Source organism: Xiphias gladius, chromosome 21 (genome assembly GCF_016859285.1).
Source record: "Xiphias gladius isolate SHS-SW01 ecotype Sanya breed wild chromosome 21, ASM1685928v1, whole genome shotgun sequence".
In the NCBI taxonomy this organism is placed as follows: domain Eukaryota; kingdom Metazoa; phylum Chordata; class Actinopteri; order Istiophoriformes; family Xiphiidae; genus Xiphias; species Xiphias gladius.
In genome coordinates, this window is record NC_053420.1 from 3,077,853 (window position 1) to 3,104,830 (window position 26,978).

At 43.5% G+C, this 26,978-nt stretch overlaps 2 protein-coding genes and 1 long non-coding RNA gene across 11 annotated transcripts in view; 2 read left to right on the forward strand and 1 right to left on the reverse strand.

The window, feature by feature from the left end:
* The first annotated feature begins 1,610 nt into the window (after positions 1-1,610).
* On the forward strand, positions 1,611-6,369 carry LOC120807576 (bladder cancer associated protein). Of its 3 annotated transcripts, none has more exons than XM_040159784.1 (2): positions 1,611-1,700; positions 4,266-6,369. In XM_040159784.1, the coding sequence occupies exon 2, from the start codon at positions 4,468-4,470 to the stop codon at positions 4,729-4,731; it is 264 nt and encodes an 87-aa protein (XP_040015718.1). In that variant the 5' UTR covers positions 1,611-1,700; positions 4,266-4,467; the 3' UTR covers positions 4,732-6,369. The 3 variants fall into 3 exon arrangements, with proteins under 3 accessions (XP_040015718.1, XP_040015716.1, XP_040015717.1); XM_040159782.1 differs by having other exon boundaries at positions 1,684-1,796; XM_040159783.1 differs by lacking the exon at positions 1,611-1,700 and adding an exon at positions 1,828-2,031.
* Positions 6,370-9,162: 2,793 nt separating this feature from the next.
* LOC120807244 lies at positions 9,163-12,779 on the forward strand. Its single transcript, XR_005709797.1, has 3 exons — positions 9,163-9,850; positions 10,029-10,102; positions 12,383-12,779. It is a non-coding gene; the product is annotated as an uncharacterized LOC120807244 (long non-coding RNA).
* Positions 12,780-12,908: 129 nt separating this feature from the next.
* Positions 12,909-26,978, reverse strand: part of ripor3 (RIPOR family member 3) — a 60,622-nt gene continuing 46,552 nt past the window's right edge. For 4 of the 7 annotated variants that reach the window (XM_040159011.1, XM_040159013.1, XM_040159012.1 and 1 more), the window contains 14 exons: positions 26,373-26,499; positions 25,389-25,546; positions 24,759-24,995; positions 24,051-24,147; positions 23,037-23,300; positions 22,787-22,932; positions 22,523-22,688; positions 20,751-20,880; positions 20,450-20,614; positions 20,157-20,321; positions 17,928-18,130; positions 15,960-16,043; positions 15,754-15,844; positions 12,909-15,660 (listed from right to left, as the gene is read on the reverse strand). In XM_040159011.1, the coding sequence (XP_040014945.1) occupies positions 15,560-15,660; positions 15,754-15,844; positions 15,960-16,043; positions 17,928-18,130; positions 20,157-20,321; positions 20,450-20,614; positions 20,751-20,880; positions 22,523-22,688; positions 22,787-22,932; positions 23,037-23,300; positions 24,051-24,147; positions 24,759-24,995; positions 25,389-25,546; positions 26,373-26,499 (2,134 nt within the window). In that variant the 3' untranslated portion in view covers positions 12,909-15,559. Of the gene's footprint in view, positions 15,661-15,753; positions 15,845-15,959; positions 16,159-17,927; positions 18,131-20,156; positions 20,322-20,449; positions 20,615-20,750; positions 20,881-22,522; positions 22,689-22,786; positions 22,933-23,036; positions 23,301-24,050; positions 24,148-24,758; positions 24,996-25,388; positions 25,547-26,372; positions 26,500-26,978 lie in introns of those variants that run through there. The other 3 variants (XM_040159014.1, XM_040159015.1, XM_040159017.1) reach the window with 3 other exon arrangements.

The following is a 26,978-nucleotide window of genomic DNA, read 5'->3' on the forward strand; positions in this document are numbered from 1 at the left end:
ACAATACTGTATATGGCTTCACTATAAACTACGCTGATTGATATGCACCTTATCAGCCAAGGATTTATGGAGCGTTCAGGACAGAGTGGGGACAGAGAACCGTCCACCCCTAAAACAGTCCCCCACAGTCCCCTTGTCCCCCACTGGAAGACAGAACAGATGAGCATGTAGCTTTCAGCACTGCAGCAGGCGTCAATATAACAAAACATACAGCCTCTGTTTCTTTTATTTGCTGAAAGCCTGAAAGAAGACAGCTTGAGAGACAAATTTTGTTGCTAGACATCAATTGAACGCTGAACAGATTCTAATCATTGGAATTCGTTTTCACAGATGTTTTCAGAATCTGACGGCAGCCTCGTGTATGTTTGCATTTGTTAGCGGTGCTAGTGCAAGTCAATGGGCATTCAGTTGTAGCAAAAAAACAAAAATAAATGACCCTTTGTTTATATAAAGAAAACAAGGTTAGTTTCCTGGTGAGATTTGTAACCAGGTTTTCGTCCATCATTTGGGTAATTTCTTTTAATTTATTTTACAGGTCTTTTTTTGTATGTCTATTTATATGCATTTTGATTACACATTGTCTCACTCTTTTGGTTGTCAGTGTAATAAGTTAAATGTGAGGAATAAAGTTTGGAGAAAACGTGATTTCTTGTCATTTCCTTCCCCTGCAACCTGGATAATTGGCTCAAGAAAATAAACAAACAGACATATGTTTTCATATGATTCATATGATTCTGCAGGCAAATTGATAACATATCTCAATTCATAGCAATGACGATCTAAAAAAAACAACAGATCTGCTGTGTCCACTGTATTAAATGGGAAGTGAGTATACACACAATACACACAGAACACAGCTGGTGAGGGGTCAGGAGGGGCCCCAAAAGCAAATTTTAGCCCTGTGGCCCTGTAACAGACTAATCCAGCGACGTATTTTCTGCACCTTTCATGCCATTGTAACTAAATATGTCACACTTAATCCAGACTTAACTATGAAATCGGTCTTTGTTGATCAGATTTTTAAGGACTATGCCTTTCTTGCTCTTGTATGTATACTTGACAGCTCTCTCTAACTGCTGAGGACCAAGTGGACAACTAAAGACTGGTTCACTAGCTGGGAAAAGTTGGATATGCTTTACAGAGGCTTCAGGTTCATTGGTGGATAAACCCTGCTGGGCTGATGTTAAATGTATTCAGGCTCCCAAACCTCTTCAACAAAACAGGGGTGCAAATAATGATTATTTTTTATTATGGATTAACCTAAGGATTATTTTCTCGATTATTTGATGAATGGTTTGGTCCATAAAATGTCAAAACATTAAAAAAGAAAAAAAAATTTTGCTTAAAAGCTTTTAAAACAGTTTAAAAACAATTAATTTTCTGCTGATTAAGTAATTGATTAATGGACTAATTATATAAGCTTTAGAACGACACATGCTTTGCTGTGTTTGTTGTGAACTGAACTATGTGCCTTAGCTAGTTCAAAAATATGTCTTTATCCACATACAGTATTACTTTATGCAGAGTAAACGCAGTTTTTAATAGCAGTAATACACTCACAATAAGGTTGGGAAAAAGCGGATTCTAGCAGCAGGACTCAAACACTTACTGTTGGATGAACCCTGCAGAGGTGAAGCTAAATTACATTCAGGCAGACCGCAGTCCCGAACGTCTTTACGTCTTTAAAGGGGTCCTTTAAGGTAACGTTAATGCCTGTTAGCTCGTTGCTAGTTAGCAGTTACGTACGCAGTCAGTTGCGGGGACAGAGGTGGTAGAATGAGCCCTAAAGACGCCAGGTTAGTTCACTTTTTTTTTTTTTAGTTTAAAAAAAAGAGAGAAAAAGATTCATTCCAACACAAACTGTGACTGTTAAGCTGCGTCACCCTGATAGCTAACTAGCTGCATGTTTACGCCGGTGGTTCAATACATTCGTGAAATCTTTTGTTGTGTGTCAAGCCAAGCCAAGCCAAGCCAAGCTGGCTAGCTAGTTAGCCTCCGGTACGTGCAGTTCTTCACTCTACGGGTGAAAAGGTAATGCGAAACTCCGTCCCGGTCCGGCGGATTTTTTCGGTGGCCTTGTTCAGAGGTTTACAAAACGCGATGTGTAGTTACTTCTTGAAATGTTGGCATGTTTTTGCTCACAACCCCGAGAGCTGGACCACTGAGCACAAGGATTCAGTTCTAAAATGTTGGACTGTCTGACTAGCTCACACTGCTAGCAAACGTTACCGCCCACTGCGTTGGATCTGCAATTAGACAGCATTAACGTTTAAGAATACTTAATTAAAAGTGCTGTCTTTTATACTTGCGGTGTACGAAATAGCGAGGGGCTCTGTTTGGTTCTGAAATTGATTTGTGTGATGTGTTACGACGCATTTGCTCAAAATTCCAAACCTGGAAATATTAAATCGGTAGATTTTTGAATGGTGTTTGGTTTGGAGAACGGGCTAGCGTTAGATTACTTGGACGTTCCCTGTCAACTAGCATTAAGATCGTTCGGTAACCTCAACGTCAAGTTAGTAAAGAACCACATCGACTATTTAACTAATTTAATTAGTTAGCTGTTAGCTCCCAGCTAGCTGTAACTCAACGTTTGTGTTAACTAGCTGCCTGGGACAGAGCTGCCGGTGAACAAAAAGCTTGCAGACTAGTTAACTCTAGCTAGTTATAGCAACTCGATTACTAAAGTGAGGTAGTGATATGGTAGCCGGGGAAAGCTTGCAGCTGTTATTGTCAGTAACAATGCTTTTGTCCTTCAGCCAGCCGCAGCCGGTTTTCTTGTTGAAAGGTGACTGCTTTAAAGTTAATCTTAGTACGAATTTCGACACCGGCTGATGTCAGTGGTTGTGCTAGTTTTATCCAGTCGAAATCAGTCCAGTTAGTCCGGTTAAATGGTTTATTTTAGCACGTATTGTCATGGGTCTGTTGTAACAGCACGGGGCTGCTCAGTGCGCAGCTAGTTAACGTTAGCTGTGCGGCTAAGATACCACTATCAGACCCTTACAAGGAAGTTACCCAATCAAATAGTTGGTTCAGTGTTTACTTTTGGGAGTCATTAACACGGGGTAGGGCGCCGATTAGTCACAACTGGGTTATGATGTATTGCTATAAAAGGAGTGACTGTTAAGTATAGTCTCGATGCAAGTTTACCATGAAAAGCAGCTGATGCATTGCAGCATAAGATGGATTTTGAGGTATCCTTTTATTTTGTCAGTTTTTGTGTAGAAAGGATCTCGAAATTCCATTTTACTCTGTTTTTATTCATGTAAATATAGAGCTGAATGAAATGTTGGTCGTGTCTTGCCAAGCTGGCATGGTCAGCACAATCTAGACAAATGTCCCTGAGCATCCATAAAAAGTGTGAATGAAATGAGGGTGTAATTGACGATATTTTTTTTGATTATTGCTTAAAATGGGGATTATTTCCTTTCTTCCTTTTATTATGTGATTTATTGTGTAGTCCATAAAATGTCATAAAAAAGTGTCTTTTAAATAAATAAAGGCCCATTACAATTTCCCAAAGCCCAAGTTGACACATTCAAATTGCTTGTTTTGTCCAGCCGACAGTCTAGAAAGCAAAGATTTTATATCATGGAGTCTAAGGAAAAAAGCAAATGTTCACATTTGCAAAGCTGAAAACAGAGAATGTTTGGCAGTTTTGCTTAAACAATAACTAAGGATTATCAAAGCATTTAATTATTTAATACTCTAAATTATCATCTAATTGACTAATTGTTTCATCTTTAGATTGAAACCCCATTTTATCAGACTTTGCTCATTCATGTAAAGATGTCTATGGATTAGCCAGACATAAAATGTAGCTTCATCCACATACTGTATAGAACTAGAAAAAAAACATATTTAGATATAGTAAGTATATGATCTAATAGTCATTTTCTTATAGCAGTAATACAGTAACGGTAATGGTCTTTGATCTCCAGCTGAAACGCTTAGTCAATTAGACAAGCAACAGAAAAATAATCAGTAGCTATTTTGATAATCACGTAAGTCATTTCAGTCAATATTCTCTATTTCCATCGTCTCAGTTACGAGGATTTGCTGCTATTCTTTGTCATATGTGAATTTAATGACATCACCCTGGGCTCTAGGAAATTGTGACGTCATTTTTTAGTATTTTCTGGCACTTAATAGGCAAACGATGAATCATTGAAAATAATCATTATTTACAGCCCTGGTTTTACCAGACTTTGTTCAGAATTTGAAATCTTCAGATGTTTTACTTCTCTGTCCTCTTCTGTCTCCAGGGATGACCTGATGACATCAACATTGGACTTCTTTGACCTGTTCCAGCATCATCCCAGCTCTGTCGGTTAGGACGAATCTCCCACATCTTACCATCTGCCAAGCCCTGTTGTCCCCCCACCACCCTGAGCCTGCCACATCCTCATCCTTCAGAGTCCAGCCCCACAGAGAACCTCTGCAAGCGTCTTTCCACAAAAAGAGACAATGTATTGCCTACAGTGGCTCCTCCCCGTGCTGCTCATCCCCAAACCGCTGAACCCAGCGCTGTGGTTCAATCATTCCATGTTCATGGGCTTCTACCTGCTCAGCTTCCTGCTGGAGAGGAAGCCCTGCACCATCTGTGCCTTGGTCTTCCTGGCTGCCCTTTTCCTCATCTGCTATAGTTGTTGGGGCAACTGCTTCCTGTACCACTGCCAGGACGCTGCACTGCCGGACGCTGCCCACGACCCAGCGATTGTTGGGACCTAGGAGAGAAACGGGGGAGAGATAGCGGAGAGGGGAAAGGGAGGAGGTGTGTAGGGTGATTTAGGCATTGCTGGGGAATTACTGTAGGATGATACCGCCATGCTGTGAGAGGGGACGGACTATACTTTCGGGGTGGGTGAGCAGTGGAGAGGCGGCGCCGAAAGACTGCTGTAGCGTTATACCGCCGAGAATACACAAGCGGTACTGAGGAGGAGAAGAGCCAGTTTTGGGGGGGTTATGGGGGCTGGTTTGCCATGCTGTAAAGAAAAGCAGACTTAAATTTGAGGTGGTAGGAGGAGAGGAGGGGGAATTGATATCCGAGGAGACATTATGTGAACTTTTATGTAAGAAGCAGTTAAGGGGGGGCATCAAAACTTGAAACGCTAAGGGAAGGACACGTGTGAACTTGGGGATAGAAAAATTTCACTTTCAGCAAACTTCATTCCAGCATTTGAATGAAAACTAAGCAGTATACACACCACATGCTAAGGCAACCTAAGGTCACCACTGTCTTTCAGTATTCTGGTTCCTTTCTAGCCCACTGACCTGTTTACTTCAACAAGAGAGATTCACGTTCTCCAAAAACCCGTTGGGTCAACTTTTTGGAATAAAAACGTTCTCGATCTCAAACTGCCAAAAATCACATAACCCCACTGAAATCTGCAGACAGAGCCTGGACGTTTCAAGTTTCACTGGCAGCCGTGCTCGCTCATCAGTCCTCACACTTGTTGACAAACTTGATACACCAGGTAGAGTTAAACCTGCCTTTCGCAGTCCAACCTAACCAAACTCTGTGGCCACTTTGGCTCGGCAGACGTAATGCTACCCTCCACAAGGAGAGCACACTAACACTGGACAATCAATAACTATGCTGTGAATAATTCCCCCATTGCCGCATCGCCACAAGCACACACACACACACACACCTTATAAGGTGAAATAATGCGGAGAAACTGTCCCATGGCTATTACCCACTGGGCTCTGCAGCTGCCCGTCTCCTTGTCTTCCTCGTCTCCTCTTCCTCCTCTGAACTTCCCCTACCGACACACACAAAAGATCATATATATATATTTTTTTTTTCTTGTGCATGGTTTGCCATTTTTTTTTTATTTTTTTTTTTTTCCTTGCATTAAGTTCACACACACATTTTAGTGAATTTAAACAAAATGCTGAAAGTTTCCAAAGGGTAGAAAAATCTTGGTGTGTGTGTAGGGTGGATGAAAGATTTGTGTTACGTGCGATAGGTGTGTATTTTTTTGTGTTCATGACATGCTGATAAGCGTAAAAACGTGGTGATGCACAAGGAAACAAACAGTAGATGGTCAGTATTTCCAGACACAGTAAGCAATACAGAGTGCTGGTGGAGGAAATTGGTATCCAGTTCTCATTGACGAGACCTTTCCTGGTAATCCAAAGGGCAAAACATTCCTTGTGTATCACTGCTGTAAGTGTTATGTTTAGCTGTCATACACAGGCTAAGGTGTTAATACTGTGTACCTATTGGCGCGTGTGTGTGTGCGTGTGTGTGCGCGTGCGTGTGTGTGTGTGTGTGTAGCCTTCTGTCGCAGTGCAGAACATGCCCACTGCTTCATGATTGCTTTGGTTTTAATTTAAATAAAGTTTTTCCTCTCAACGTGTTAATCCGTGTTGAATTCAGTGTTATATCAGGCATGTTATTTCTTTAAATGGTACTTTCGATGAGTTTGGTCTCACGTTTCTAAATTATTTTTTGGGTTTTGTTCGATAGTATCCAAATTAAATCCTTGTTTTTTGTTTTTTGTTTTTTTTTGTGCTAAATTCTTCTGCAGAAAATAATTATGACACTGACAAGCACATCATGAATATGTTATTCAGAGGTTGGTTTAGTAAATAAGTGTTTAACAAAGTATGCTGTGTTCATCATCAAAAATGTATTCACCTTCTGTGTTCATATCTCATAGCACTTGTTTAATTCAGTGGTGGAGGATGTATTTGGATTCTTAAGTCAAAGTACTAATACAATACTGTAAAAATACTCCAGTACATGTAAAAGTCCTGCGTTACTGAAGTAAAAGTATATAAGTATAATCGGGAAAATGTCCTTCAAGTATTAAAAGTACAAGCGCTCAATGCAGAACAATGCCCCAGTGACTGTTACACGATCAGTTAATTATCCATGTGTTAATGTGTTAAGCTGCGTTCTGCTCTTGTAGCTGGTTGAGGTGCGGCTCATTTTTAGCTATTTTATACAGGGCTGCAACTAATGACATTTTAAATTATGGATTAATCTGATGAGTATTTTCTCGATGAATCTGTTGTTTGATTTGTAAAATTTCTCAAAAAGTAAGAAATACCGTCACGGTTGCTGAGAATCAGAGTGACACTTTCAAATCGCATGTTCTGTCTGACCGACAGTCCAAACCTCGAGTCATTCGTTTTATATGAATAAACTTTCAGGAGAAGCTGGAACCATGAAATGTTTGGCACTTTTTCTCAATTTGATTAATGGGTAATTTGAAATCGTTTTAATCTTCCGTCAATCAACTAATCGATTAATCAACTGATCGTTTAATTTCTAATGTTATAGACCATTGGGTAGTTTAATCAGTAACAGTGCATTGTAGTTTGTAAGCTCTGCGTGTGCTTTGTACGCAACATTTTAATTGGTAAAGTAACTGGTAACCAAAACTGTCAATAAATGGAGTAAAAGTAAAACATTTCCCTCTGATATGGGGGCGTAGAAGTGTAAAGTGGCATAAAAGGGGAAATACTCAAGTAAAGTACGAGTACGGGGTTAATTGAAACCACACTCGGCTCCTGAATATGTTCCAGTAGATGACAGTTGATCTGCCGTCTACAAAATCTTCAGCATCCTCAGTCAGTATTACAAGTAAGGACTTTTTCAGGCTGTTTGCAGATCTTCAAAAATATCTTAAGTGAAATTTACAGAAGTCTATATATTTTCTCTCGCCTGCTGTAGGCACTAATAGCAGTTATAAAATACTTCTGTGTCTGTTTTAAAGCTGCTGGTGGATGTTATGCACCTCTGAACTAGAAGTGGGCTTGTTGAGACGGTTGGTTGTGCTGCAGGAGGCTGCTCAATTCTTGTTTTTCTTTTTTTTTTTTTTTAGGGTAGTTTGAGTCGTCAAGTGTCAATTTAAACAAAAACTTGAAAGAACGACCTTTTATTGGTTCATCCATCCATCTATCCATTTTGTGCTGCTTTATCTGGGTCCAGGTTGCATCATAAGTTATTGTCTCAGAAGTACTAAAAAAAAAAAACGAGATGCAGTGATGGATCATTCCTGAGCCATATATCCGTGTCAGTGTGGCTGTTGAGCAGGTATTAAATTTAATTCTGTGAGGAATTAAAGAGGTTTTAATTAGTCTTAAATTTGACCTGGTGAACTCCGCACTGCTTGAATGAACCCTCATTTTCAGTTGCTTCATCCATCATTTTTTTGTCACTTACTCAGGTTCACGCGGTGAAACTTTGATCAGCTTCATCATTCGGAATTATTGTTATTTACAGGGAAGTACTGTAAAAATGTGATATAATAATAAATGATTCAAGGCCATATGGTCCCCGCAGGACTTCCATTTTACTATTTAATACATCAGCCAGTTTGATAGTGAGACATGTATTAAATTACCTTCTATTTGATATAAAAAGGTCTTAGAAAGTCTTCAATTTGACTTGGTTGAACCCCACAAGTATAAATATGGAAAGCAAGGTCTCCAGACAGCAGTAGCAGGTTAAAATGATGGTGGATGAATCAAACAATGGAAAACAGTAAACCGGAGCTGGATGTGTGTTTTGGATGATGATGCAACAGAAGTGCAAGCCAAGCAAACAATCTGATCCTATTTCCCCGCGGACCTTTGTCATTCACCTCCTCCTAAATTGATATTTTCAGCCGCCTGGAACAGCTGAGAAAGTCTCCAAATCCAAAACCGATCTATATATAACTAGATATGTATCATTCTGGTTTTAGTTTTAATGCACCTTTAGTTTTAGTATTTTGAGTACATTTTGTTGCTAATACTTTTGTACTTCTACTCAGAAAAGTACAGAGTATTTCTACACCTTGGTATTGTTACTTTTACTTAGTCTCTTCAGACAGGATTCAGACGCCTTCAACTTTGTGTTGTAGATTTCATTTGAAATGGAAAAACTTGCCATCTTTTCCCATCACTCCACACTCAATAACCCATAATGTCAAAGTGAAAACATGTTTTTAGAATTTTCTTCTAAAATGTATCAAAATTCAAAAGCTGAAATCTAACATTTTACGAAAGTACTGAGACCCTTTGCTGTGACACTCCACATTGTGCTCAGGTGCCTCCTCTTTGGCTTAATTGTCCTTGAGACGAGTCTAGAACTTGATTAGAGTTGGTTGTGGCAAACTGAATTGATTGGACATAGTTTAGAAAGGCACACACCTGTGTATATAAAAAGGTCCCAGAGTTCCCACCGCATGTCAGGACAAAAACCAGGCCATGAAGTCCAAGGAACTCTCTGCGGACCCCTGCAATAAAACTGTGGCAAGACATAGATCGGGGGAATGTTATAAAACCCTTTATAAAGCCTTGAGTGTTCCCAGGAGCACAGTGACCTCAGTAATTATGAAATGAAAGATGTTTGGAACCACCAGGACTCTTCTTAGAGGTGGCAGAGATGGGAAAACCATCTCAGCAGCACTCCATCAATCAGGCCTTCATTGCGGACTGGCTCTCAGGAAGCCACTTTGAGTTAAGGACATATGACAGCCTGCGTGGAGTTTGTCAAACTGCATTTAAAGGACTCAGAGCATGAGGAAGAAGACTCTGGTTTGATGAGACAAAAACTGAACCCTGTGGGCAGAGCTCCAAACACTACGTCTCTCCAAACACATGGAACTGCACATCACCTGGCTAATACCATCCCCACAGTAAAGCGTGGTGGTCGCCAGCATCGTGCTATGGGGGTCGGGGGCTCCTCGGGGGCAAAGACAGGGAGACTGCGCAGAACCGAGGGTTGGATGAGTGCAGCAGAGTCCTTGAAGAAAACCTGCTCCAGAGTGCGTGAAACCTGAGACTGGGGATCTGAAGATGGCGGTTTAGATGCTCCACGGGACGCATGGGATAAACTGCCCAAATCCAGGTGTGTAAACCTTGTAGAGACCTAAACATGAAGAACACAAGCTGTATTTACTACCAATGGGGCTTCTACAAAGTACTGAATTAAGGGGTCTGAATATTTTTGTAAACGAGAAATTTTGGTCTTTCGTTGTTAATAAACTTGCAAACACTTCTTAAAAACATGTTTTCACTTGGTTCAGAGTTCCTTGGACTTCATGGCCTGGTATTTGTCCTGACATGCGCTGGGAACTCTGGGACCTTTTTATATACACAGGTGTGTGCCTTTCTTAACTCTGTCCAATCAATTCAGTTTGCCACAGTGAACTCTAGTCAAGTTCTAGACTCGTCTCAAGGACAATTAAGCCAAAGAGGAGGCACCTGAGCACAATGTGGAGTGTCACAGCAAAGGGTCTCAGTACTTTTTGTAAAAGGTTAAATTTCAGTTTTTGAATTGATACATTTTAGAAGCAAATTCTAAAAACATGTTTTCACTTTGACATTATGGGCTATTGAGTGTGGAGTGATGGGAAAAGATGGCAAGTTTTTCCATTTCAAATGAAATCTACATCACAAAGTGAGGGCATCTGAATCCTCTCTGAAGAGACTAAGTAAAAGTGACAATACCAAGGTGTAGAAATACTCTGTACTTTTCTGAGTAGAAGTACAAAAGTATTAGCAACAAAATGTACGTTGACTACCAAAAGTAAAAATACTCATTATACAGAATTAGTTGTGCATTAAAAAACGTAAAATACTTAATGTTGTTGTAACAGGTAAAAGTGGAGCTCATTTTAATTATTAAACTGCTGTGCAGTTTTTACATCAGAATTTATTTGACTATTTTGTATTAAAAACGTCAGTCTGCAAAGTAACAAAGTAAAAAGGAGTACAAGACTTGCAAAAAACAACCTCTAAACAAAACAGGAGCGCTCCCCTTTCCTCGTCGTTCACGTTACGGACTGTCATTGCTACAGGCTTTGCTTCGTCTGCCTGAAGGACCCTGACCACAATCAGATTTGACGCCTTAGTCTAAACATGATAGTTGGTCTTTGCTCTGCTACTGTTTGACGCTGTTATTGTGAAATGTTGCTGATTGAAGAACGTAACAAACTGAAACGTCGCATCTCAAATCAGCAACACTTATGCCATTTATGTTAGCGACCAGTTTTTTTTGTGTTTGTTTTTTTTTAAGTCACCTCAGTTCTTGGCAGATGATAAAACCTGTTCAACCTGCGCATGAAACCAAAGGACTCATTAGGCTGTTAGCCACGCTAGCAGCACAGCTCTTTGGTGGCCAGTGCCAGTCTGTCGTTTGTTCGGTCCACCACCTTGGTCAAGACCAAACTCTCCCAACAACTAATGGGCGGATTGCCGTGAAAATGCGTACGGGCATCCATGTTCCCCACAGGACGAATCCTACGTGACTTCGGTGATCCCCTGACTTCCCGTCTCGCCACCTTGAGGTTCACGTTTGTGCTTCTCAGTGAAATATCTTGAGGAATACTTGACATTTACCATTAAATCCGGTACTGACATTCATGGTTGCTTTTCAACAACTTTTTCGTCCAGCGCCATCATCAGATCAGAATTGTACGTCCAATAATCCAGTTTATGGCCAAACACCTGTCGACTGTGTTTAGTGCTAATTAGCCAGCATTAGCACACGAACATGCTAAACTAGGATGGTGAACATCAGCATTTTAACAGTTAGCTCAAAGTGCCTAAGTACAGCCTCACAGAACTGGGAGTAATGGCTGTAGTCTCTTAATCTTGAACTTCTGTCTTTGAAATGTATTCCTTCCGTCCTTACTTTCTTTACCCTCCTCTTGTCTGTCTTTTCTTTCCCTCCGCGTCTCCCTCAGCTCTACATTCCTCTGTTACTGCCTTTTTTGTCCTTTGCCTCGTCTTTTTCCTTCCGTGCAGGTTTCCATCAATGCTGCGTGAACGCTGTGTTTTTAGACATGTTTTTTTGTTTGTCCCCCCCCCCCCAACGGCAGCTAGAAAACAAACACAACTAGTGCAGTCTTAGTGTCTCTCAACGGGTCATTTTTATTGATATTGCTGAATAAACACATTATTAATGGTGTTCAGTCATCGTAGGAAGTTTCACGAAGTCGAATCTATTCCAGGAAAAGGGACAAATAACACGTTAAAAAGGTGTAGAAACGGAACCATCTGGTCCTGCAGAAGGGGGCTAAAGCAAACCAGGCAGAGGATTTTCAAACAGTTAAGACTCAGCTCTGGTTCTTGTTTATATCCTGAACCTTTTTAAAGGTTTTGTTGTAGATGCTAATCTGACTCTGATTTACTGGAAAAAAAAAAAGACAAACTCTTTTCCCATCCTGTTCTGCATTACAACGTCCCTTGTGAGAATTTGATGATGTGGCAGAGCTGATTTTCGATTAGTTTCCAACATAAGAGCTTTGGTATGCTGGACATTTTTGACCCCTGCTTTTGTTTCCAAGAAGTAAATCAAGAGATTTGAGCATACTGTAATTTTTGTAATTCAGTTCTAGGGCATTAAAACCAAGAACTTCTCTAAACATGATTTCAGAGTTGACCGGCACTGAGTCATCACGGACGCACTGAGCCTGAAGAAAAGCCTCCTTTGACTCCACAACACAGATAAAAAACCCCAACTAATGTCGTCTTCCCATGCCATTTTCATTGACCTCCAAAACAGTCCTGAGATATCCCAGTAAGAGGGGTCCCAGGTCAGCGTGACCACAGCCCGATCGGCTCTGTGGCAAGCAAAAAGCCTCCCCAGGTCAGGGCCGTTCCCAAATGTCGGCTCAGCTGAACAGACAGCAGAGGGCAGCACCCGCCTCTGTCTCAGGGATGACACCAGGCTGAGCCCGGACGGCAGCGAGAGAAACTTGGAATAAGGGGAAAGACGGATATAAGGGAATTCAGTAGCACTAGATAATAAACTGACACATCATGCAGAAATAGATTGGAATCAGCTAATCTTTTATCATTAACTTCATGAAAAAGTGTGTGTGTGTGTGTGTGTGTGTGTGTGTGTGAGAAATTAACTTAAAATTTCAAGTTTTCATTTTCAGACCCATTTCAGAACTCACACGTTCTTTTGACTTGAAAGGATGCGTTGAGTGAATGAACCGCTCAGTCTTCACTAATCTCATCAAATGTGGTTTTTATTTATTTACTTTTTTAAAGAAGCGCGATCAGCGCACACATCCCAACTCTCCAGAGATCCTTCTTGTTTATAGTTTTAAGAAAACATCCATGATGGAAACTTGCTGTTTGCGCCGCGCTCTCCTCTTCTGACAGTAATGAAAACATCCGTATCACGCCGGTAACCCCGTACAATCATTTTAATACCAGTTGGAGAATCAGGAGACTCTGAGCTTTCAAACAGTGTTTAACACGTCAAGGTTGTCTCAGGTTTGAGCTACCAAGGCCCAAGTGCCCCACAGGTGGGTCAGTGTGTTTTTTAAAAGGTTAAAATAGGGGACTGAACTTATTCTTAACTTCACTGGACTTCTGTCAACTTCAGTGAACTCAACAATAACTTGTGAGAAAACAATTGAAGTTTTTAGTTAGGTTCCGGTCCATTAACTCGCATGTATCAGATGCAGGATGTATCATGAATTCCTGCTGCTCATCACCGCGAAACGATCACGTCACCATGAGTTTGTGATTCGTTAACGCTGTGTGACGGTGGTGCGTCACACATGGGTTTCTGTGCAACCAAAATCAGGGCAGAAAATCAAAGCAGAATCTGTTTTTAACAAACATCTCCCCGTCGCTGCTGAATAAAGACCAAATGCTCTTTTTTTTTTTTTTTTCTTTTTTTAAAAAGTCCTAATGAAAGAAATGGATTGAGGCACAGAAGAGGAAGGTGCACTAAAGCTAAAAGCATGTAGCAGGTGCCAAATGAGGTGAGGAATGGACAGAAGCGCCGTGGGCCCACTCAAAGTGTTATGGTGTATTATTACTTTATTATTTCTCACAAGTTCAGCATTGCTTGTGAGTTACCTGGTTGACGAGTGAAGTCATTTCTTCACGCCAACGTGATACAATCGTTTAATGTGCCGTCACTAAAAGGGAAGCATGAATAGATGCCGCCGGTCTGAAATGTCCTGGTCTATGTGACTGGGTCCCGGAACCTTTGGCGACGTATGAGCAGTATCTAAACAGTTTAGTAAATGGTTCATAACCCACTATACTGTAGCTGCAAGCGGATCTAAGTGTTCGTTAATGTACCTGTAAGTGGAGGCTGCTGTATAAACAGATAATGACAACATTGTAAAATACAGTTGGAATAATATGAGATGTCTTCATAGGTTGAAAAAGTTAAAATACTGTACATTAAGTCACTGAAAATGTTTTTTTTTTTTTTCCACTTCTTACAATTTTATATAGAGCTTATAAAGTAAAGTGTGTGTGAAGTAACTGTGAGTTAAGTCTTTAATTGATCCATTAAGAATCACATAAACACACAGTGACCTGATCTTTTCTTAGTGGTGGGGAAACAGGAATTCACGACACTTCCTGCATCAAAACATCAAGGCCAAGACCCGGTTAAACGTGTTTTTGCCACGTTATCGCAAAGTGCTACCAGAAATTCCTCATCAAGCAGTAGTGAGACTGGTTTTACATTCTGGACGAACACTGGTCTGCGTTTCCTTCAGAGGTGCCGCCTCCTTCAGGCTAAATCAACGCAAACCAGTGCGTCTGCGCATCTCAAAGGACGACGCGCGAAACCCACAAGTTCATCAGCCCAAAACCTCCGGCAGCTGCACCCAGATCATCTGCAAACCGGGAACCTCGGTGACAAATGTCATAATTTTGCCCCAGTAGAGGAGTAAAACGTACAAACGCTGATTGGCTGCCTGCCCGTCGGGTGTTTGCTCTATAATCCCTAAATGTCTCAGCTCCTGTTTGTGGAAACATTTCAGCAGCCATTTTTCTGTTCCTTCTACTGATGAGAAGAAAGGAAGGAAATTCAACTCCGAGGAAAAAAGTGACCTGCCAAAGGCAGATTTGCTACGATTGCTGCTGCTGCTTTTGAGGATTTATGTCAGGGTTTAATGTTCACATGATAGTTTGGATTTTTTTTTTTTGCACATTACTTCTCTTATCCACGCACTTTTGACATCATTTGAAATAACACATTTATCCTTCATTTTCCAATAAAACAACCCTACAGAATTGGTTGTTGAAGGTAAGTTCCAACACTGGAAAAGCAGGAATAATTTTAAAGCTTCACATGGCATCTCACCTGGTTAAATAACTAAATGGGGCCGTAATAGAGAACAGAACTCCTCCTTTTTTATTAAAAAACAAAAAAACAAACCAAAACTCTACATATTTGACCAAAATAAATTCATGTTCGCAGTAAAGTCTCTCCTCTGGTCACAGGATCAAGAAAATTGAAGCTTTGAAGCAAAAGCCTAATCAGTGAGTGAACGATCCATCCAGAGAGAGCTGGAAGTCGCCATCATCGGATCTTCCTCTGCACTCGTCCCCTTGGTATCTGTGGTTATGGAGGCGCAACAGATTTTTCCAAAAGAAAATCGCTGTTCGCCCGGAAAGTGAGATGCCTCGTCCCGGCATTAGCCTCCACTGCAGGCTGGTAAACTTTATCCGGCTCACACGCAAACCTGGCTGAAACGGAGTCTCTGACACTCGGGATCACTGGAGCTCCTTGTGTTGGGTCCCGTCGTTTTTAAAAAGCCAAAAAAAAAAAAAAAACCCCCCGTGTCTCCTAGAGAATGGTGATCTCAGTCTCTTGGTTCCGGTAAGCCTCGTCCTGCATCTCAGTGTACAGCTGGTCCATCCTCTGGAAGGCCAGGTAGCCCTTTTTACCTGCCGATGGACGAGAGGAAAGCATAATAAATACAACGGGGTAAAGCACCAACGAATGAGCTACTGAACGGAGAGAGTAATTCACGCTTGTACCAAAGGAGAGGACGGTCTCTCTGGTAGCGCAGCGAAGATCTTCATCCGCTGATCTCCACAAATCTGCGATGTGGTCCACACTCTCTGTCGCCTGGCAAACACACACACACACTAGACGATTAACAACGAACCAGACGGTGATAAAAACTACATTTCCGCGTCTGCTGCTGTGTCTGCGGACAGTTTGTGTGATGGGTGTCGCTCACCCTCAGGCATTTAAGAGCCAGGCAGGAGCCTTGTTGGACTTGAACATCAGCGCTTTTTAAACTCTCTGTGTAGTAAACCACCGCCTGGAGAAAAAAGGTCAACACAGGGAGAAGTAAGAGACGGGGGACTAGTTTTGTCCGGAGTGGCTCCGCTGTCACAATTCAGTTCAGGAGCGGAAGCGAAACCCGGAGAGGGGGGCTGAAGGAAGTAGAAGTAGAAACGTTTAGGTTTTAGGTGAAATGCTTGGATGGAATATGGGAAAAAAATGATGCACAGTGAGGTTTCCTGATGCAGGAAAATAGACAAGGAAACTTTATTCTGTTAGGAGACCTCAGAGTGCATTAGGGCTCCTGGTCTCTTGCTACAGGCAACAACAGGAGCTGCGATCGAATGATCTTGTAGTCAGGCTAATAACTGTGGCTCAAAGCAAAAGAGCTGCTCCTATGGTTACCCGCAGTTCATTATGCGTTGCCACTGGTCTGGTGCAAAGCAGCTGACTGGAGCTGTGTTTTAGGTGTTTATAGGTTAGAAGGATCCGTGACCGTGGTAGAAATCCACTGAATCCACTTGTAATTACGTGAAAACAAATCCGTTCACGCAACGAAGCTTCACACCGAAACCGTGACGGACTGCAACACTGTCATGAATTATCGGACTGACTTGTAAGCCCAGCACTCGGACATGATGGCGCTGGCCTGGAGCACGCCGGGGGGCCGAGCAACGAAAAAAGCGGAACCTTCTGCCCATGTCGTAGATTCACCTGAAATGAGCGTATAATCAGGTCCGCTGGGGGAAAGTAAAGGACCTGCTCACGAGCACTGACTCTTCACCCCCCCGTATAACACACACTCCGCAGTTTGCTCAGTGGTGAGCGGTAGACTGCGATTTCGGTCACGCGCTTATCATCATCATCATCATCATCATCATCATCATCATCATCATCATCATCTTCACGTCGTCGCTTTCAGCTGTTCAGCGGCACAACAGTCACTTTCTCATCTACACGCTTTCTGAGCACTCTGAGGACTTTTCCTGCAGGTCGGTTTAAAAGCCGAGTCCCAGCGTTCATCCTTGATCTTGGAAACAGGTCAGAGTTTGGGATTTGAGCGATACCTACCCCGTATCTACTTGTGTGAGCTTTGAAATTTAGCAATATCGCTTTCTTACACACTCAAACATATTTGAACAGGGTTGTTTTTAGTTTTTATTTAAGAGGAGATGAGCTGAAAGTAACCGGCTGAGGCAGATGCTGTCACGTTTTTTTTTCTGCCACCACCAGTTACACAGCCATTGAACATCCTGCAAAGACGTCTACGTTAGACATCTTTTATCTTCTCTCCAACAGCTTTTGGGCATTATCTTTTTCTTACAGCGGTTTTGTGACGGTTGACTTGGGACTCGGTATAAGAGCAGCTCTTCTGTGATCAGCTTGCTGCCGACCCAGCTAGCCGTAGGCGTTGAAGCGCAGGTGTTGCCAATGACGTCGACGAGGGCTCCGCTCTGTTCGAGTGTCCCAGTCGGCCACGACAGTGTGACGGCTTTATCATTGACACCTGTTGTCTTCCTGCTGTGACACAGTCAAAATGTTTCCCGTGAGAAAGGAAGGTAAATATATAGTGCGATATGTGGTAAACTGGGAGTGAGTTTTAATTATGAAATCACTGTTGGGCTGACTCTTGTATATTCTACTTTAACTTTTTCGATAGTCAGTCTCTACTTTTGTAAATCCGATTTTCTTGTTACTTCTCTAACTCAATGTTTACAGTAACATTTTGTCTAAGATTTTGTCTTTTTATTGTGTCTAGTATTTTTCCGGATGTCTCCCTTGCTTCCGCTAGAAGCCCAAGGGGCCAGCGCCAACCTTAAACTTTTATCGGAAGTGTTTAGGGCCCCCGTGCGCGGTGAGGGCAGACGACCTTGTTTCGGTGCTAAATCCCGCTGACTGGGGCAGTTTTTTTTTAATGTACCTTGCTCCTGAAGGCCTTGCAGCCTGCGGCTCTGCACAGACAGCTGGCGGCAGCTTTACAGACTTTGTGGTTGGAGTCGATCTGCAGGGCGGCCAGGGTCTGCAGCGTGCACCCCAGTGGGAGGAGCTCCGTGACACTCCGCCCTCTCAGCTTATTTAAAGCTCGCCTCCGTTTGGGGCTCCTCAGGGCTGACAGGATGTGCTCTGAAACACACCGGTGACCACAACGAATGAATAGCACACATAATTTGTTAATTTCTGGGAAAACAGTCTCACCTCAAGGTCCATTTAGTGGCTGTTGTGGAGCTCTCAAACACATCACATGATCTTTATCAGCAGTTGAAGTCACGGTACTGATAGGTTCACGTTTTGTTTTGGGTTTTTTTTCCTGCCATTTTAAGGACTTTTCTTACACTTTGGCTTAAAAACTGAGGCTCAGAGTTCAAGCCTGACTTTGGAAACAGTTTAAGGTTTAGGATTTGGAAAGTTCGGAAAATCCACTTTATAGGCACCAAAGCATATCTGAACAGGACGGGACAGGACAGGCTCTAAGCTTTTATTTAACATGAGATGAGCTGAACGCCCCGCCGGGTTAAATTCAATAAGACCGATAATAAAATTAAACTGTTTAAGCTGTTCTCTTCATGTTAATGCACATTTAGACTCGTACAATCAAGAAGTAATTCTAGCTGTGCAGCCCATTAACAGCTGTGTGATGTTTCTGCGTAATAGGACTTTCAGCGTAATGAGAGCTTTTACATTCCATAAAAGCAAATTAAATTCAATCTTATCTTCCTGGCACTCGCTGTCTTACTTGGGCTGTAAACTCCACCCGCCTGGTGCTCAAAGTGAGTTAAAACAAATGCCGAGATTGATTTCAGACTTGATTTGTCCCTGATTGAATTAAGAGCAGAAACGCGGTGTTGTTGTTTTTCATAAGTGCCGTGCCACGCAAACCAAACGCGGTTTATCAGCCTAACGAGCAGCAGATGCCGGCGTACTGCAGCCACGTGAAGGAGGCGAGGAAGCAAGGGGAGGCGGAAGGAAGGAAGGGTTTGTCTGTCCCTCATGTCTAAGTAAATTTAGGAAATAGGAGGAATCATGCGGCCGTTGAAACACACAGGTTTGTTCCACTATCCCTGCTGGGACTCTTATTGGCATGGTGCATTCCTTAGCCCCTTACCCTAACTTTAACCATCACAAACAAATGCCTCGGCCCGACCCCTACCCCGACCTGACAACCAAGTCTAATCCCTCAAAAAGCAGTCTCTACCTGAGGGGACCTCAGTTTTTGACAGGAGTCCCCATGGGCGAGTGTGCATTCAGGTTCACGTCCCCAGCGGGATGCAAGCGCGCACACGCACACACACACACACACACACACACAGAGTTTGTTTGGCGTGACCGTTTGGCAGCAATGTTGACAGATGGTCCAGATTCCTCTTAATATGCTGGAATTTCTGGAACGTTCTCAGATCATAAAGCTCTCTAGGAGAACTGTAGCGGCATACCATTCCTCAAATACACAACCGATGCCAGCAGGAAAAACTTCTACACACACACACACACACACAGACACACCTATATGCACGCATATAAATACACTACACATGCACATATCTCTGCAAAAACTGTGGACACCTGTCAAATGCGAAATGGATTTAGTTTTCAGAAACTCGTTTCGTGCTCCTTGGTCGTCTGCTGTTGTCACGAAAATAAAAATAGAAGGGAAAACAAAGATTCTGTGCTGCTGCACAGAACAGTATGTCGATTGTATACTGTACCTCTGCAGTGTTGACGTGAGTTGCTACTGACATTTTTAGATTTCAAAATGACACTTCAAAAATCCAGCTTCTTCGATGTGAACACTTTTCAGCGGAAATCCTCTCACACTGAGGACTGTGGAATATCCAGATTAATGGAGACAAATGTTGCTGTTGAATTGTTTTTTGTTTTTTTCAAATGAAATTTTTTTTTAACGCTTGGAGCGCCGCAAACAAAATCCCAATCACCTCCACTCTATTGGCGTAGAAATCCCAAAACCTGGACAGATAAAACCGTAACTGTTTGCATGAGTGGATTCCGATTGAGATCAGCGAAAAATGATTTTTGCCTAATTTGGATGAACCAACGCTTTAATATTTTCTTCTAAAATGTAAGACAAGAAAGGATAAAAGTAAAATGTCTACATATTAACTCGGATGAAAATTGAAGTCCGGCATTTTACTACCTTCTTTGGAGAGGCGGGAGATGTGCTCTCCCAGCTCCTGGATGCTCCAGCGTTTCAGATACACCGACAGCTGGAAGAGGGTGACTCTGTCTGGGCTGCAGACCGGCCGAGGGCTGGGCACCATCCGACAGGCCGTCTGGACCTGCTGCAGGAGCTGAGAAAACACTGCAGAGGAGGGAGAGAGAGGTTTTTCGGCTGCTTGTGGTCGAGTTCGTCGGTGCGGCGTTTGATCGCCGCGCGGGAGCCAACGTCCATTACTGCCCGAAAAAAGTTGGAATGAAGTGCTTATCTACCTTTTTCTGACTGGCCGGGCTGCTTGGCCTTCACTTTGTGCGTGTAACGTTTCTTTAGCGTCCTGGAGAAGCTGCCGGAGTGGCAACAGAAAGGAGAGCTGCTGTCGCTCACGCAGTCCTCCCAGAAGAGCAAAACATCCCTCGTTCTCTGGGCCTTCGGGAGGACTGAAGGAGGGTGAAGAGACGAGGAAGAGGAGAAGAATGACAGTTACGACAGAATGACAGTTATTTCTTCTTAATTATGCATTAACTGTAGACGATGTCTTTCTCTGAAAGACACACAAACAGATTTTCCACTGACTGTCACGGGCGGAGATGTTGTCGCTGTTTTCCAGCAGCAGGCAGCTGACTCTGTCCAGGACCTCCGCTTGAAGAGCCATTTCCTCCAGCAGGTCCCTCCTAGATGGGCCAAAGTCAGTCGTTCTTATCATCTGTGGAGACATTATGTGCATTCGGTAGAATCTGACAGACGAGCTGGAGGTCGGAGACAAACGAGATGCTGCTCAACGAGGAAAAAAGGAGGTTCCTAACAGCCTCCTTATCACTGCCTCGGCTGTTGAAGAGCAACTACACATAGGCCGAAAATGCTGCCCGTGCTGCTATGTGGTGGCTCCTGCGTGCTGTGACAAAACCCTGCCCCCAAACCCCTAAAGTACAGCAACATCCATAGTGCTACGACATGCCAAGTTCAGCGTCCTAGAAGTGACATACGTACGGGACGATTCTGCACCTCGTGATTTGTATCAGCGCTCGGTGCAGTTGGCGGAAGCAGCGTACCGCTTATGTAGCAAAGCACATAGCGAGGGCTCCCTGGAGTTGGGTGTAGAAAACTGAATGTAAACCAGTGTTTTGCAGGATCCATTACCAACATTTTTTGTCCTGCGATAGATCGGGTGCCCGACTGTGGGCAGAGCTCCAAGATGTCTCCTCTTTTATAATGCTCACTTCTTAATTTCTGTCACGTTCACTTTTCACGTTCATCCAAAAAGACCAGGGGAAGAAAAACACAGCAACTGAACTCCTGGATCACAACAACCAGGACAGATATCAGCCAACAGCAACAAGTCCTCCGAATAAAATGACAAAATACGTCGTTTGTAACTGCCCTTTAGAACAACATCATACGAGCGTTTTCTGATCTGATGCCTCGGGACGACGTCATTTGTCAGCGCCTTCAAAAACGATTATAAATCAACTCTGACGAATGAAACTTCTTCATGAGATGAAAGCACCGTGGTTTAGGTTTGGTTAGGTTTAGGCACAAAAACAACTTGGTTTGGGCTCAGGGAAGGATCACAGATCTGGGTTAAAATAAGTGCTTTGTTGCTGTTGTCAGGGTTTCAATAATAACCACCTTGTTAAGGATGATCTTGGTTAAAAGAGACCAAGTTTGACTGTCGGTAGGAATCGGCAAACAAACGGCGGTCTCGCACGTTGAAGTCCGGTGTTTTTGTCGACGCATGCGTCCTCCCTGACCCCACTTCTCTGCAGACGTTGTGGTTCTACAATACCATCAACTGACTTTCTCCTTTTGCTCCTGATGTACAAGAGCTGCAATTACTCTGGCTGCTAGAGGGCTTTGTCACTTGAACAAAAACATTTCTTGTTTTTTTTGGGATTTGCTGAGACGGCTGATTCTATTGTTTTTCTGGGGAGGACAGTCTCACCTCCACTCCAAGTTTAAGCACTAAACCTTTACAGCTGGTACTGAACGCGCATCAGGATATGTGGCTTTTTTTCTTTCTTTCTTTCTTTTTTTTTTTTTTAAAAACAAATACTTGTGCTCGGTAATTCCCTTTCCACTGTGGAGACCAGCGTCTCATCCCACATTCTAAGGCAGCAGCACAACTTTGCATTTGAGGTATTAGAAGACCTACCTCAGAGGCTCTAAAGGGCCACATAAAGGTAACGAAGTGTATTGCAAAAGAGCTGGAGATTTAGGTACAAAAAGGTCTAGTGTGTTTTGTTGTCTTGTTTTGTATTAAGGTTCATTTCAGTATGAAATTTGGGTCAAATTCCAGATAGGAAATCAACACCAATCCATAAAAAACCAAACTTGTGAACATCCGGTACCTGTAGCAGAATAAAGCAAATATCCAGGTGAGTCTCTAGAGCCTGGTCGAGACCCCAGTTCCCAGAAGTCAGAGGGGTGATGACCAATTCTTCCTCAGAGGCTGATTGGCTGTCCTGGGAGAAGAGGCCGAGGCTCCTCAGAGTGCTCTGCTGGAAAGAGCTGATGCTGACGGAGGGAAATATAAAGCAGAGATCAGTTGTTCCACAATAGGTCAATGCTGAGTGTTGACCTGATCATTTTCTCCTGTCTATCTGGAAACTCACCCACTGTCTTTCAGCCTCATGCTGCCCAAACAGGAAGTGTCGTCATCTGTGTTGAAGTCATGTGACAAGAAGTCAAAGCTGCCCAGGACTTCCTCCACAGCCAGAGACTCCTCTGACGATGATCTTCTCAACAAGGAGAGGTCGTTCTGGAGGGGAGCACATGCTCACATTCATGAAGGTAAAAGATATAAAACCACTTACAGTATTGTCGCCGACAGGTTTGTGTATATGCATCAATATACACAGGTACCTTCAGTATGGTCGCCAGGTGCAGTATATGGTGGTCCAGGGCCCTCAGCTCCTTCTCAGACAGACTCTGGTTCTGTAATGTCCTCTCCACCTCGGCCATCAGGACTCCCATCCTGAGGGCCTGGGCCCTGCGCTGGGCCCCGCTCACCCCTGACCTCCCCGGGGCGGGAGCGGCCGTCGTGGCCGAGGATGGGGCTACAGCTGGGGTCTGGGTAGGGAGTGTGGGTGAGGCCGGGGCAGAATACGACTGACAAGCTGGGGAGTCCTGGAGGCAAAGTGCGGAAGACTGAGTTTAAAATGAGGAGAAGAAACAAGAGGAGAGGAGTCTCAACCAGATGAAACCCCGATGAGACGAGAGGCGGTGAGACAAGCTGTGAAAGCGAGAGAGAAGATGACAACAGGGTAAAACCATAAGAGATGTGGCAGCAAGAGAAAAAACCTAGAAGAAAGACATAAGCTGGAACAGAGGAGAAATGAGACTGGATGAAAAAGGGGAAAGACAGAGAGAACACAAGAGAAGCCGAAAAGATCAGAGAGTCCACAAAAAAAAGAAATGAGTTGCTCTAGGTGTGAACAACCTTGTGGATCATGTTTTGATCTACACTTGTGATTCCAGTGATGCATTGTATTGGATACATTTTAAAATGTGCAAAATACAAAATCCAAGATACCAGAAAATAGACACCCAAAAAATGTGGGTAGCTTATTGTCGTTAGCCACTAAAAAGCCAAATCAGTCCAGGACCTGGTCCAGGACAGCAGGAGAAGTCATGGTGCGGTAGTCGCGATGTACCAGCCACCTGGGTGCGGGCTCACATACATATAAAACAATGGGTGCCCCTGTCTTTTCTTGCCCTCTGATCCATGACACTTTATTGGGACACAGCATCGGGGCCTCAGCCCCTGGACCTGCGGTTGAAGGATCACTCCTATTTGCCTCAGAATTTGAACGCAGCTTTGTATAACGTCACCTAGGCGTACGTATGCTATGAGGCGGTGGCTTTAGGGCTTTTTACCTGCACGCTGACGGTGTCCTGCCCCGGGGCGGCACTGTGTGTCTCAGCATCTGGCTCTCCAGCTGTGCTCTTTCTGAGGATGTCAGGGGTGCTGGACCTGTGTTAGGAACAAATATGTCACGCTTACTGACATGGAAAAAGAGCAGAAGTCAAGAGTATTTCAGGATTTTGCGCGGTGGTATGCAGGAGGTGCACGAGATCGTGTGGAACCCTGAAACTTGAACTTAATTTCCAACACTGTGAAACAGGTGGGTCACAGGACAAAATGACATTTACAACATGCTTTATCTATAAAGGAGGTCACGCTATCTTGCATTCATGTGCAAAGCTGCTTGGAGAAAAAAAATTAGGCAACTAAGTGAAGTTTATGGAAAAGAAGTAAATGATCTGTGTTCCATCAGAAGTCGCACCGGCTAAATGAAAACCCATTTATTATGCGAAGGCAACGCTTTTAAAAAATAAAAAAAACGGACCACATATCTCAAACGAACAAACTGGACAAACAGAGGAACAGTGGTCAAAGGTTAATCGGATTAAACAACAGAGACATGATGGACAAACTGTCTGTAACGGCGATTATCCGTAGTTACCACGACTTTAAAGCTTCCTGAAGTGTTTACATTATTTTGGATCCACATTTTGGACTGCATTTGTTTCTAGGCATCAGTTTTAAAATGCAATGCAAGTGGTTTGTGAGTCCATCCCCACCTCTGCAGGGCCAGCAGGGATCCCGTCGTACTCTCTGCTGGTGCAGAGGGAGTCTCCAGCACGCCTCCCCACTCCTCCTCCTCCTCCTCCTCGTTCTCATCCATCCCCTTCCTCCTGTCCCTCTCCTCCGTAGAGACCTCCAGGGACCCCTCCTCGCCGAGGGACAGCTGAGTCTGGCTTCCTCCCAGACTGGTGCCTTGACTGGGGCTGGAGGGGTAGCTGTGAGCCCACGTGCGACTGTGGAGGAATTGATTTTCATATGAAGCGCAGAATCACGGTGACGCATGAATTATACACACAAATCTATACAGACAACTTTCACTTGAAGATTCAGTTCTCCTGTTCCTTTGAATCTTTGTTTCACTATAGCTGGAGCTAGTGTTTGTAGATCAGTGGAGCCCCTGACGCCCACAGAGATGAAACTGATGTTGTTTTCTCTCTCCTAACTGCGGGCGACAAAATTATGTTTGTTTATTTATAGTGTTTACAACTTTGCTGTAATTTGTCTTGTGCCTACTTGATACTTTCACCTCTTCAAGGCCCTAAAAATCCCCCGAATCCACCATCCGAGACTAGAAGATGACGAAAGCTTTATCCCGTAGGGTTCACACAGTGCTCTACGCTACGTACCTCGGGGGGTAGGGGCTTTTAGGGCTGTGGCCTGCGATGGAGGCGTGCGAGGGGTTGGACAGGTAGCTGAGCAGAGACATGCCTCCTCTGTTATGACGGCTGTTGGACACCAGAGACGGGAGGGAGCCATCGCGATCCTGCAGCTCACGCACCATCGACTGCAGAGGGGGGAGGAGAGGAACCCGCATGTGGATGTAAACATCGGACCATAAAGTAACTGAGTCATGTTTGCACAGCTAGGGTGGACATCTGATGAAATATGGCCGACTGTCAGCCTTGAAACGAGGGTGTAACAGTATGAAATGCAAACGCACACTGCTGCTGCACCGCAAGAGGAACCGTTTGGTAGACAGCCATGCTTTCAGTCACGTGAGAGTCACACGTAGATTTTACTGCACAGGGGACGCAGAGTCCCCTGTTATTATCACGACATTGGACCCATATATCCAGAGAATTGAAGACATAAGAAGCTACGGCAGGAAATACGTTGGTTTTTTATATGTTTTTCTAGAGAAGAAAATCATGGTAAAGCGGCTGCTGTGGTTCCAAAGGTTAAGCCCTTTACTCACTGGTATTTTGTTCCTTAATCATTAGACATTTCCATATTTGTGTGTAATAATACTGTATGTTTCTTTTAACAATGTTCTGAATATACGGTGAATTTACACGTCAGCATTTGTACAGTGCTTCGATAACACTGTATCTTATGGTCAGGCCAATAAAGCCCGTTGAATTGAAAAAAGGAAACAGATGCACATGTGCACTGTATTACAGTGTGTTGAGAATTTGTGTGTGTGTATAGGTGTATATATGTATGTGTGTATATGTGTATATATATATATATGTATGTGTATGTAAATGCTGTATATGTATGTAAGGTCTGCATGTTTGTAGACCACAGTGACACAATCTGTCCCCGTGCGTGTGTGCGTGTGTGTGTGTGTGTGTGTGTGTGCGCGTGTGCGTGCGTGCGTGTCCACTCACTATGAAATATTTCTCGGTGAAGGAGGGGGTGCTCGGTGCGGTCCAGCTGTAGACTGAACTCTTTCTGCTGGACACCGACTGCCTGCTGACAGACAGTGGCCTCAACCTCTCGGCGCCGTCAAACGGACTGCAGGTGCAGATACACACAGAGATTTAGACGCTGCACATTTACACCCAGTCTATCTCCCCGCCTGCCTACCTGCCTGTACTAAGTATCGCAGCTGTCCTACAAATTTTCCTGACACTGTCACACATCCGTTTGACAGTCACCCAGCAGCTACCACTGATCTCGAGCATTTGCAGCTCGTCTCTTGGGTGAGTTTCCGGACTTTTCCAAGGTTTCGATTCCTTTCTAGACGGGAGAGTTTGTGTACGGTCTTTTCCTCTACCTTTCCTCACTTCGCAGACCACTGTGGAAATCCCGATCGTGTGGTGTGTGCACGCTGTGTACGTGGAAAAAGCCTGACGTTCCGGCAGCTTTTTAGTCACAGTCCGTTCTCCTCAGGGCGATTTCCATGAATTCACCGAATGCATCCCTTTTATTTACACAGAACAGTTATCAGCACTGATAACTGTTCTGTGTAAATACAACAGAAGTTTGTCAGT